At 47.0% G+C, this 13,532-nt stretch overlaps 1 protein-coding gene across 4 annotated transcripts in view; it reads right to left on the bottom strand.

Annotated features, from left to right (window-relative positions):
• Positions 1-13,532, bottom strand: part of DIP2C (DIP2 acetate--CoA ligase C (putative)) — a 488,945-nt gene that overhangs the window by 94,448 nt on the left and 380,965 nt on the right. For all 4 annotated transcript variants that reach the window (XM_008249365.5, XM_008249366.5, XM_008249368.5 and 1 more), the window contains one exon: positions 2,694-2,833. In XM_008249365.5, coding sequence (XP_008247587.1) covers positions 2,694-2,833 — 140 coding nt within the window. The remainder of the gene's footprint in view (positions 1-2,693; positions 2,834-13,532) is intronic.

Here is a 13,532-nt window from a genome sequence, read left to right as displayed (position 1 = left end):
CTGCAAATTAACAAGCAAAAATACAAAGCTTCTCAAAATTGACAGTGGCGGCCAAACCTCAGATGTCCGGTGGAAATTTTAATCCTTGATTTAAAATTCCCTTTAAAGTGAGTCCCTCAGAGGATGCTGGTTGAGTGTTTCAGCACATAATTGAACGTGGCTGAACTCTCACTAGCTTTGGCCACAAACACGTGGATGCTTTGCACACCTGCATCTACCACAAGCCACCACCGTAAACAGAAATCTGCCCGGGACACTGGGAGCCTACAGCTTTAGATGCGGTGTATTTAGTTCCAGGTGAACTGTTCAGAAAGGACTACCAGCCAGCCCCTGACTTGGACATACAGTGCCTAAGAGAAGGAATTACTGCAGTCAGGATGAATTGAGCCTCAAAGTAAGAAAGATTCATGATAAAATGATACTGAAATATTCTTCATCATCAGACTGATAAAAATAAAAAAAAATTGGTAACACATTGGGGAAAGGGTGTGGAGAAAGTGGATCTGTCATTCACCACTGGCAGGAGAACAAACCCTTACAGAATCTCCTGAAAGACAGTTCAGTACTATCCCAACTGTGTGCAGGTTCCCTTTGAGACAGAGATGCCATTTCTAGAGCTTTCTCTGAGGTCCTCGCCACACCTGCCCAAACTGAAGCACGCATGATGTCATTCATGGTGTCAGACTGCAGCATCAAGAGAGTGAAAGTCACTCACACAGAGAAAGTCTGAGTTAATTATGTGGTCCAACAATGTGATGCTGCCTGAAAAAAGAGTGAGTAAGCTCTTTATGCGCTAACAAGTGGACTTTATGATGGAACGCTCTGGGGGCTGGCGTTGTGGTGTAGCGAGTTATGATACCACCTATGACATTGTCATCCCATATGGATGCTGGTTTGGGTCCTGGCTGCTCCACTTCCCATCCAGCTCCCTGCTAATGCCTGGGAAAAGCAGTGGAAAATGATCCATGTGTTTAGGTCCCTGCCACCCATGTGGAAGACCCGGACGGAGTTCCTGGCTCCTGACTTTGGCCTTGCCCAGCCCTGGCTTTTGCAGCCATTTGGAGAGTGAACTAGTGGAGGAAAGATGATCTCCCCCTCTCTGTAACTCTGCCTTTCAAATCAAGAAATCTAATTTTTTAATAAAAAAAAGAACACATGAAGATGAATACAGAACTCTATTATGACATGAACAAAGTCAGAACCCAAGAAAGGCAATGCATAACCTTGCACACACGCACAGGGGCATGTGAGGTTCCAAGGCCTTTGGAGTGCTCCTGCAAGGAGCCCTGGGGATTCTCGGGGAGGCCTCCAGAGGGTGGAGGTTCTTCCACTGTGAATACGAAATCTTTTGAAGTTTTCACCATAGGGCTTATAATTTTTTAGAAACTTAAGGAAAAAAAATGTTTAACTGACATATAATGGTATGGATCTATTATTTATTTGAGAAATGCAGCCAAAGTGGCCTGGCTGAAGCTGGGAAGCTTGCAATAGGCCTGGGACATCCAGAAATTGGAAGCACTGGAAAGGGGAAACAAAGTTGCTGGGACAGTGAAGGGACAGTTTCCAGGAGGAAAAGGAGGAACAGAAACACTCATTAAGGTAAAGTTAGAATTAGAGGGGTATTGAGGACTGCGAATGCCAAGTCTGCCTTGATTTCTTTCATGCCCTAACCAGGGCAAGGAGGGAGGCAAGGTACCCTCTGGAGAAGCCTAGCCCAGCACACACCGCAGTGGAGGGGAACCGTGAGAAGTCCACGCTGTGGGATTCCACCTGGGAAGGAGGGCTTTCTGTCCACGAGACACCATCTCAGTACTGCATTGTGTCATAAGCTAAGATCCTGTCATAAGCTAGGGCGCTCCAAGTGTTGTTTGGAGATAACTAGAGCTGTTCACATGGGGCTGGGGCTATCTTACTCCATGAGCAAGACCGTACTCCAGGGCACTGAGGAGTTCAGAGGAAGGAGATACAGATGATGGATAGGGTGTTGCGTGAGAAGGAGCCCTGCTTCCATTCTGGCAGACAGAGATCAAGGAGTTAAAATGCTGACATACATGGTCCTGTGGGATGCAGAAGAGGGAAGAACATTCTGCAAATGAGGCAGCAACCTGGAGTCCTGTGCGTGGGTGCCCAGAGGTGTCCAACCAAGTGCACTATGTGGGAAGTTGGGGCCCTTTGACTGCTACAAGCAAACTTCTCTAATTCTACAGGCTCATGCTCCTGGTATTCACACGTTTGTGAAAAGCCTTTGATGCCTTTGGGAAAACTAGTGACCCAGCTTTGGTTGAGGTGCCACAATGACGGACAGGGAGCTGGCCCTCTGGGTTCTAGGAGCAGTCAGTCCAGGCCCCAGGAGGGACACAGAGCTGGCCCACAATGCTGTCATAAGGAAGGTGATCCTAGGGTCCCAGTGTACAAAGACACCCTTCCTCATCTTTGTGAATGCGCGTGGTTTTCTCTTATCAGGAGTGGAAGCATGGCCTTAAACACCGACACTTGATGGAGACTTCAGAGGATGAGACGCCGAGGGCTCAGTCTGAGAGCTCACACCAGTGGCACATGGTGATACGCAGGCAGAGAGAAACAGTGATGCGATGTTGGAAGCATCATCTCCTAACTGGCTGCGACTCCCAGGCCAGCACTAGGAGTGCTCACTTTAAACCCCACGGCGTCTGCTGCCCTTGCTCCGCACTCACCTCCAGGCATCACGAGGCCGACATCCTGCACCGTGAGCACCGACAGCTTCTCTTCCGAGTCCACACGGATGACGCCGTAGGTCAGCCCGTGCATAGAGAGCACGCCCCGGCCCGGGGGCTGGTTGCTGTCATCTGTCGGCCTGTAAGAGCAGTTCTGCTGTGAATACGTACAGCCAGACAAGGCACGCTGACTACAGATGTGCACGTCAGTTGACAGGCATTACATACACAGACAGGCAACCACAGTCAGGGCCAGAGGTGCCTCCGACTACCAGGCTGCTGCTGCCCCTGGTTCCTGCACTAAAGAATCCTCATTGCTCTGGTGATTCTACCCCAGAGTGGCCGGGATATTTACAAAACCCCCAGAACAGTGGAGACAATGCTCCTCTGCCATCCTGCCCCCGCCTGTAGGAACACCCGCTGGGACTGACTGATTCTCCTCACCCCAACCTTTAACTCCTGTTCTCTGCAAGGGTTGGGATTCTGGTTTTGCAAATGGCTGCAAAAGGAAAGTAACATCATGAAGAACCGAAGAACCTACACAAGACCAGCAAATAGCAATGGCAGAAATCCTGACTGCCCAGCCTCTGTTCTGATTCATACTGTCTAGGCTTATGTTCAATTTGATATCTAAGAATCTACAAGAGCCACCACTGTGGCACAGCGGGTTAAAGCTCTGGCCGGAAGCACCGGCATACCACTGGTGCTGGTTCTACTTCCGGCTGCTCCTCTTCCAATCCAGCTCTCTGCTATGGTTTGGGAAAGCTGTAGAAGACGGCCCAAGTCCTTGGGCCCCTGCACCCACAGGGGAGACCCAGAAGAGGCTCCTGGCTCCTAACTTTGGATCAGCTCAGCTCCAGCTGTTGCAGCCATCTGGGGAGTGAACCAGTGGACGGAAGACCTCTCTCTCTCTCTCTACCTCTCTCTGTAATTCTTTCAAATAAATAAAAAATAAATCTAAAATAAAAATCTACAGTAAGGGTCATGTGCTGCTATACTTTCTGGCTGCCAAGACAGGCTGTAAAATGCTTTGTGATTCTGAAGATGCGGGGTTTAGATACACAGCCTTCAAGAGACTGCTGTGCTCCCAGTCTGTCTCCCTTGCTGCCCACCAGCACCCGTGGTCTCGCCCTGCCCTGCCTTTGAACCTCTGCCCTCCCCTTGTCCTGGAGTACCCCATTCACTCCCACCTTGGGGCTTTGCCACTGGTTCTCAACCAGACCCAGCCAACGTGGAGCTAAGGGAAAGATCCCAACTCAGGCCAACATTATATTTGTTTTAGTAACTCCAGATAAAACAAACTTGAATGCTGCTTCTAAGACCTGAAAGTTGGACTGTGCATCTCAGTTTGTTGGCCATGCTGTCCTGGAATGTCCTTCCAGCAGACATCCATATGGTTCTCTCCCTCATCATCTCCAGGCGTTTGACCAATTATGGGGACATCTCATCACCTATCTGCCAAGTACAGACCATCTGACTACATCTGAGGCCTCCTCTTTCAGACTAACTTTCTTGTGAGCAGGCTGTTTTAGTGCTTTTCATTGCCCTTAGAATAACATCTAGCAATAAATATCTGCTAACTAAATTGGAGAATAAACTAAAATATTTCCAAGATCATGGATCTTACCCCTGAACTAAGCATTCTTCAGTGTGTACCTAAGTGAGAGATATGACTGAAATAAACATTAATTTATATTATTATACATATAATGACATTTTATAGTTTTCCACTTAAAAATCTTTAACATAGTTTTAATATATGAAAGACTATAAATCTAACTTTTTTGTTTCAAATACGTTAAGTTTATAATGATCCTAAACACATAAATTGGGCAGCGAAAAAGTTAAAAATTTGCAAAAGAATATCATTTGAATCAATTAACTGGTATTTTGTTTAAAAAAGGTCTGAAAACATAATTGTTCTATCTGTAAGATTAAAAGGGGTAGTGTTAACCAGATTGGTATTTTTTTTTAATAAAGTCTGCCTAAATAATAAAACCCACATTAAACTACCTGGACATGATGAGCTCAGAGCACTGGGATGTATATTTGTTCTCCAGGCCTCTTCTTTTCCAAAGACCCCAAGAAATCAAAACTTTGAAAAAAAATAGAGGGGTTCTCAGGGTTCCTGTCTCTTCAGCCCAGCACCGTGCTACACAAAGATTCAAAGTCAGAAACGATGAGCTGCACTATCTGTTGTGAGCTGAACTGTGGTCCCCTAAGAGATAACCCCTGCATCCGTGAACGTATTTGGAAACAGGGTCTTCACAGATAATAACCAAGTTAAGATGAGGTCATGCTGGATTAGGGAGAACTCGAAACCCAATTACGGGCGTCCTTACGAGAAGAGACAGAAGAAAGAAAAGACAGACAGAGCAGCAGGGACAATGCCACACGCACATGGGGAGGCAGACTGCAGTGATGCACCTGTTGGTGGTGCTGTGTTACAATGACCCTGGAGACCCATACACTGTCTTAGTAATAAAAACTAAAAGTACACTTATTTGCATTTTAAAAAGCCACTTGCCAGCAAAATGCTGGTGTAGTCATGAGGGGTCATTCCAAGCACAGGAAGATTCGGAGTATTGGTATACAGTGACAGGAAATCTACAACAGAGAACGCTGGAGGATAAAGTTTTTTTAAGACCCAATATGCATAGTTTGTCTTGATGGCCGGATCCTCTATTCTATGTCCAGTAATAGTTAATGAAAAGCAACATTAAAGAATGTAATGATTAAAAACCTAACATTATGGCCAGCGCCATGGCTCACTAGGCTAATTCTCTGCCTGCGGAGCTGGCACCCTGGGTTCTGGTCCCGGTTGGGGTGCTGGGTTCTGTCCTGGTTACTCCTCTTCCAGTCCAGCTCTCTGCTGTGGCCCGGGAAAGCAGTGGAAGATGGCCCAAGTGCTTGGGCCCTGCACCCGCATGGGAGACCAGGAGAAGCACCTGGCTCCTGGCTTCAGATCGGTGCAGCGCGCTGGTGCAATACACTGGCCATAGTGGCTATTTGGGGAGTGAACCAACAGAAGGAAGACCTTTCTCTCTGTCTCTCTCTCACTGACTAACTCTGCCTGTCAAAAAAAAAAAAAAAAGAAAAAAGAAAAAGAAAAAACCTAATGTTATAAGCTGCTATCAGAAATTCTCAACTATGTTTATAAACCCTAGTTACAAGCTTGAATATCTTCCCTTAAAAGCTAAATCAATGGCACTACTCGTGTATTGATTTGACCTACCACTATACACCTATATATGAAAGATTCCTTGGCTAGTCAGAGAACACTCTGACTCCTGTGTTCTTTTCCTTGCCGATTTGCAAATCATGTGTCAAAAGGCAGAGAGAGAAGCACGTGCGTTCCCACAGCGGGCAGCCTCATGGCCCCATCTCCATATACAATGGCATTCCTGGGTCTACCCTTAACTAGTCTGCAGGAGCTGGAGCTGCAGACGGCCTCCTCCCTCCAGATGACAAAGCGAATGCTCAGCTCGTGGTCTTCCTGTGCCTGAACTCCTACACACATGGACCTACATAAAACTCACAACGAACATACGCAAGTACTATATTCCCCCATCCTCGGACTACAAAGCTCAAGTGTACAAATGTTAACTTAGTTGCCCAAATGAGTGGTGGGGCTTGGTAGAATATGGACCCAGAGCACAGCGAAATGGCCAGACCATAATACCATATGTCTCCCTCCCTGACATCCCAAAACTCCCTGCCTCCAGCCCTGGGGCACACTCAGCATGTCTCAGTTAGCGGCAGTTTTCTTTCCACAAAAATCTAAAAGCCCATGCTATGAATGATCCCATTCTTAAGAACAAGGCAACCGCTGACAGAGAAAAGGGAAAGCCCTTGTTGATGTTCCATTACCCAATCCTACTCCCAGCCCCGCAGGTCACCACTACCAACACATTTATATGTAAAGGTACAGATGCTGTAATGTGCAGTAACAGATACGATATATGCATATGTAAACAATTTTCAAAGAAAATCTGAATCACAACATGCATGGTTTTCTGAACTGCTCTTTTCACCAGTATACCTGGAGATCTTTGTGTGTTTCAGTATCCGTATATACACACGTATGTAGACTGTGTTACCTACAAATGGCAATGCATTCATTTGTCTCAACTGGTAAACAGCATTCAGTAACAGCACTGTGTGATTATTTAATTCAACCTTTATCCAACCGGACATGTTTTGAGGAAATACACACCTGGAAAGAGAACAAAAGAGGCAGAAACCCTAAAAAAGGGCGTGTGCTGCGACACAGCAGTAAGCCACTGCAGGGTCCAGACACCTGCGGCCCACACTGCTCTGCATGGGTTTGAGACGTGCCTCCACTTCCAGCCCAGCTTCTTGCTAATGTGCACGCTGGGAGGCGGCAGGTGAGGGCTCAAGTATTTCCTGGGTAGAGTTCCAGGCTCCTTCAGCCTGGCCTAGCCCCAGCTATTGCAGGTATTCGGGGGAGTGACCTAGCAAATGGAAAATCTTTTGTCAGCTTCCAGATATGGGTCCAAGATGCAATGCTATACTCAGGCTGATGCAAGCCCACGTGTCTCACAAAGAACAGGAGTTACACAGTCATCGTAGCAATGTCCAGGAAGGGGAAAAATATGCAGCGGTGTATGATAGTGCGGAGATAGAGTGCGAAAAGGAGATTAAATATGACAATATTTACAGCCTCATGAGGAACACGCTCGATGACAAAGGGCTTCAGTCCAACAGTGTGTGCCACCATTTGTGTGTGAAGGCATGTCCTTCCTCTGTCAAGCACTCAACAGGCTGTTAGCTAATCTTGCTGTGTAACACCTGAAGCAGCAGCGAGGAGAAACTTCAATGAACACGCCTACGGTTTGCTTCCACGGACAGCACGCCCAGCCTGGCTGGACTCAACGTACAGGGACACAAAATAAATCCAGTAAACAACAGGTAGTTGGGATGATTTCCACTTCCAGGGTTTCACAGTGTAACCTCAACACATTTGCAAATCACAGTGCCACTTGTCATTCACTGAATCCTTTTGTACATAGGGGAAACAAAGGCTTCTCGTCTTCCATGGGCGATACACAATCAGGGATTCTCAGTTTAGGGACAAAGGTACATTTGGAAGGCACAGGCTTTGAGTTGTAGGTATCTATACTCTCCTCTTCCTCCATCTCTACTACTAATTACAGTGTTTCTATATAATTGATCACTACAGACAATGCATACAGTATTATTGTAGCAATGCTATTATTAACAACAGTGGCTAATATTTGTTGAATTCTTCCTGTAGACTAGCCATATTTTTCGTTATTTACTGTATGTGAGCCCATTTAACGCTCTCATAGGCCGATGATGTGGGTACTCCTATTATCTGCATTTCAGAAGCCCAAGTAGTGCTCAGGTTATGCAGTGAGCATACGAACAGCTGGGACAGGAACCCAGCAGGGAAAAATCTGAAACCCACTGGCGAACCATAGCACTTGACTCGAGATAGAGAGAAGGAACACAACAGGGCCCTCTTCTTGGAGGTCAGCAGCATCCTCCCATGGACACAGCACTGCACGCAGTACCAAAAAACCCTCCGGCCTAACACTGCTTCTGGGGCAAAATACATTTGATGTCCGAAGAAATCAGTGACAAGTTACAAGGCAATCAGCTGAGAGAGACAGAGAGGAAGAGCCTCCACTTCTGAACTGGTGACCAGAGAGATGGAAAGGAGGAGAATTTCTAGGTCAGTGGCTCAGCTGTTGTGGTGTCTGGTCACGGTCCACGACCAAAAGTCTTTTCCTTTAGGCAAATGTAAATGAGGTTTCGGGGGGCGAATAAACAACCAGACCCACAATGAAGAGGATCCCCATGATTCTTCCTTCTTCCTTGGGCTACTCTTTTAGAGCAGTAAAAGGGCCTCTGTAAATTAATAGTACTAGCCTGGTGAAGAATGGAAGGAAGCTGAGGTTCTATGCTTATTTTAACAGAACTAACAGTTAGCTTCGGGCACATTCCTGCAGCACATGGAGAAATTCAGTGAACAATGCGGATGGACCCTGCCGGGATGTTTCTTGTGATACAGACTTTCGAAACGCAACACGCAGCTACACTCAAGCCATGATATTCAAGAGAGAAAGACACCAGGTAAAAACAGCACACCCCAATATACTGAACGAGATATTAGTTCATTTGACGTCATTTGCTCCTTTCTCTCTGATAAGAGAAATACATGTCCACTTAAAAGCCAAAGAACCCAGGGCTGGTGTCATGGCATAGCCGCCATGACATGAACCATCCACTGGTTCACTCCCCAATTGGCCGCAATGGCCAGAGCTGCGCCAGGAGCCAGGAGCTTCCTCCGGGTCTCCCATGAGAGTGCAGGGGCCCAAGGACTTGGGCCATCTTCTACTGCTTTCTTAGCCCATAGCAGAGATCTGAAGTGAAGCAGCTGGGATTTGAACTGGTGCCCATATGGGATGCTGGCACTGCAGGCAGCAGCTTTACCCACTAAACCACAGTGCCGGCCCCTCAAAGCACTCCTTTTAAGAGCTATGTAATACAGAGAGTGAAATTTCTACCAATATTACCTTCCTGCTTACCAAGTTCAGTGCATAGGTTTTGAATTTCTTTCTTGATAAATCTACTTGTAGAAACTTAAATATATTTTGGTAGCAAAAATGAAAATGGGTAAGACCACATGAGTTGTTTGCAAGTTTGTCATTTGCAAGGCTCCCATTTCATGTCCAGTGGAAAGTTCTGGGTAGGAGCCCAAAGGGCCAGTTTCGGCTGGTGTAAGGCAGAGGGTTAGGCCACCTCCTTAGCTCTCTCCTCTGTGCACCTCAGGCTTGGCCCACACAAACTTGTCCCTACAGAACAGAATATACTCCTAAATGCAAGAGGTCAGGACCACTGAACCAGGATAATACAGGTGCTTTGTGCTTCAGTGATAATTCAAGGCTGCCCTCCTTTACACGCTTTTCATCTCTAAACTCTTCAGTGATTAAAGAAGTTTTGTCCAAAATCTCGATCATTACAATGTATTCTATGTTGTTATGTTTTAAAAATGATATTACAGGGGCCTGGCGCTGTGGTGTAGTGGGTAAAGCTGCCGCCTGCAGTGCCGGCATCTCAAATGGGTGCCAGTTAGTCCTGGCTGCCCCACTTCTGATCCAGCTCTCTGCCATAGCCTGGGAGAGCAGTGGAAGATGGCCCAAGCCCTTGGGGTCCTACACCCATGTGGGAGACCCCGGAAGAAGCTCCTGGCTTTGGATCGGCCCAGCTCCAGTGGTTGCAGCCATCCAGTCACTGGAAGACCTCTCTCTCTGCCTCTATGTAACTCTGCCTTTCAAAAAATAAATGTCTTTTTTAAAAAAATGAGATTACAAATCTCTGAGTCTCACTTTATTGAGCACTTAAAATTTTTTTTTAAGAGATATACCCTCTTCTGATTTTTTTTTTTTAATTTGGCAGGTAGAGTTACAGACAGTGAGAGAGAGAGAGAGACAGAGAGAAAGGAGAGGCAGAGAGAAAGGTCTTCCTTCCGTTGGTTCACTCCCTAAATGGCCACTAAGGCCGGCGCCATGCCGATCCGAAGCCAGGAACCAGGTGCTTCTTCCTGCTCTCCCATGCAGGTGAAGAGGCCCAAGCACTTGGGCCATCCTCCACTGCCCTCCCAGGCCACAGCAGAGAGCTGGACTGGAAGAGGAGCAAGTGGGACTAGAACCCGGAGCCCATATGGGATGCTGGCACCACAGGTGGAGGATTAGCCAAGTGAGCCTTGGCGCCAGCCCCTTAAAATTGTTCTTAAAAATTTCACTTCTATTCATGGACTGGTGTTAACTTTTTTTTTTTTTTTTTTGACAGGCAGAGTGGACAGTGAGAGAGAGACAGAGAGAAAGGCCTTCCTTTTCCGTTGGTTCACCCTCCAATGGCCACTGTGGCTGGCGCACCGCCCAGATCCGAAGGCAGGAGCCAGGTGCTTCTCCTGGTCTCCCACGCGGGTGCAGAGGCCCAAGCACTTGGGCCATCCTCCACTGCCCTCCCGGACCACAGCAGAGAGCTGGACTGGAAGAGGAGCAATCGGGACAGAATCCGGTGCCCCGACCGGGACTAGAACCCGGTAAGCCAGTGCCGCAGGCAGAGGATTAGCCTATTGAGCTGTGGCGCTGGCCTATTTTTTTTTTTCTTTTACTTTGGGGCACAGGTTGTTGTTGCAGGCAGAAATCACTTAATTTCACTTCAAAGGAGAGAAAGCTTAAGGGAATACACAGAACATAAGTGTGGAACCAGCTAAGATGAGATTACAGATAAGAAGACTTTAAGAGTGATTTGGGGGGCTGGTGCTGTGGAGTAGCAGGTAAAGCCGCCACCTGTGGTGCCAGCATCCCATATAGGAGTTGGTTAGAGTCCCGGCTGCTCCACTTCCCATCCAGCTCTCTGCTATGGCCTGGGAAAGCAGTAGAAAATGGCCCAAGTCCTTGGGCCCCTGAACCCACGTGGGAGACCCAGAAGAAGCTCCTGGCTCCTGATCAGCTCAGCTCTGGTCATTGCAGCCATTCGGGGAGTGAACCAGCAGATGGAAGGCCTCTCTCTCTCTCTCTCTCTCTTCCTCTGTAATTCAGATTTTCAAATAAATAAGTAAGTAAGTAAGTAAGTGATTTGAGGCCATCTGGGGAGTGAATCAGCAGATGGAATATCTCCATCTCTCTGTCTCTCCTTCTTTAAAAATAGTAGGAAATCCCAAGATGGCTGAATAGGGAAAAGTCATACTGATCCTGACTGGAAGAAGATAGCAGAAAATAAAAAGCAGAGGAAGGGCATGCCTGGGGGAGAACTGGAGAGAAGTTTGCAGGGGAAATTCTACAGAAAGGAGAGGAACCATGTGGAAAGCACACATGTGCAGTAGCGAGTGGGGACACCATCCACAACTTCTGCACCAGGAACTGGATGAGATGCCTGGTTCTGAGCAGGAGGTGAGAGCAGACGCAGCAGCCCGTGCCACTGGTGATACTGCCTGAAGCAGAGCCTTGTGGACCGCGCTGACTTTGAGTGCGGCCAGGAGCCCTAGCAGTGGGCAGGGTACCCACCTAATCCAGTAAAGGTAAAACATGTTTCTTTCTCCCCACCCTCCCACAAGGGTGCCTGGCAACTGGAGGGGAGAAATGCCATCTTGACACAGGTAAAGGCTGTGGCAGATCTCGTGTGTGTGACCAGGGGATTTTAGCAGAAGGAAAAATCCATGTTTCCCTTTGACTTTGAGTCTGGATGGGAGGGCTGACAGAGAGCTGAGGACCTACTTAGGATTGCAAGGTGCCCCCATCCTCTCGACGAATCAGAGGTTCAAGAGCTGAAACCATCAAGACAAAGAACCCACAGGCAGCTGGCTCTGGAAACAACCTTGCTCTCTCCATGGACTGGGCAGCCTCACAGGTAGAGAGGCTCCCCATGACTATGGGAGCCTTGCACAGTGTGAGTGTGGGAACATTGTGATTGAATGATAGGGTGTGGGTGTAGCTGGGTTTCTGGGCAAATACTGTATTTGGTGTCAGGGGCTCAGAGCACCCTGACTGCTTGAGATGGGTCTCTGCAGAGGGTTCGGTGTTCACACTGAAGACTATACAGATCCTTTGTGTGGTTCATGCACCAGCATGGCTGAGGGTTGTTCCCACTGTGGGCTAAACCCAGGCGTTGATCAACCTTAGAAGAGAGGAGGTGAGGCTATGATTACACCAACAGAAGTGATCACACACTCCATCCTGCAGACAAAACAGGAGACCTACCATGCCCAACTCAGGTGTCACCCTGGATTCTCCTCCCACCCTTTAGCACTGACTACAGCTCACTGGCCACATACAGAACACGCCTCTGAATATTCACTGAAGGAGCAGACACTCCACTAAGCCACAGAGGTGCAGTTTAAGATAAAATCCAACAGTGGGGAAAACCAGTAAGTGTTTCCATGAATGTCTAAAAATAAACCCAGAAATAGAAGAAACAAGAATAAGGAAGAAAACATGACTCCCCCCAAAAGAACATAACAATGCATCAACATCAGAGTGTGAAGACAGATTGATGGAATGCCTGAGAAGGAATTCAAAAGAATGATCACAGGATTACTCAGAAGCAAAGACAAGCATATTAATGATTAAAGAAATCCCTTCATAAGATGGATGAAAAATTTCCCTGTGAGATTAAGATATTTGAAGAGAAATCAAACTGAAATACTAGATATGAAGAATTCAATGTATCAAATAAAAATACAGTGGAAATTCTTAACAACAGGCTTGATGAGGCAGAAGAAATAATATATAAGCTAGAAGACATATCTTTGGAAAAAGAAGGGAGAAGAAGAAAGAAGGAGGAGGAAGGAAGGAGGAAGAGGAAGGAAGGAGGAGGAAGAAGGAAGAAGGAGGAAGAAGGAAGAAGAAAGAAGGAGGAGGAAGGAAGGAGGAGGAGGAGGAAGGAAGGGGGAGGAAGAAGGAAGAAGGAGGAAGAAGGAAGAAGAAAGAAGGAGGAGGAAGAAGGAGGAAGGAGGAAGAAGAAGAAGGAAAAAGAAGGAAGGAGGAGAAGGGGAGGAGAAGGGAAGGTGGAGGAAGAATGAAGAAGAAGGAACGAGGAGGAAGGAAGGGAGGAGGAGGAAGAAGGAGGAAGAAGGAAGGAGAAGAAGGAAATTAGACAGATTAAAAACAGTGTTGGAGATTCATGGGGTAAAATCAAGAGACCCAACACACAGGTGTTAGTGAAGGTGTGTAAAGAGAGAGTATATTAGAAGGCCTAGTAAGTGAAATAATTATAGAAAACTTCCCTAATTTGGAGAAAGAGATGTCCAAGCACATGAGGCACATATAACTCCTAATAGACTTG

Source organism: Oryctolagus cuniculus, chromosome 13 (assembly GCF_051225735.1).
Source record: "Oryctolagus cuniculus isolate XC-2025 breed Fujian yellow rabbit chromosome 13, ASM5122573v1, whole genome shotgun sequence".
Classification (NCBI taxonomy): Eukaryota; Metazoa; Chordata; class Mammalia; order Lagomorpha; family Leporidae; genus Oryctolagus; species Oryctolagus cuniculus.
The sequence above is the reverse complement of the archived record's forward strand: the minus strand, read 5'-3'. Positions and strand labels throughout refer to the sequence as shown.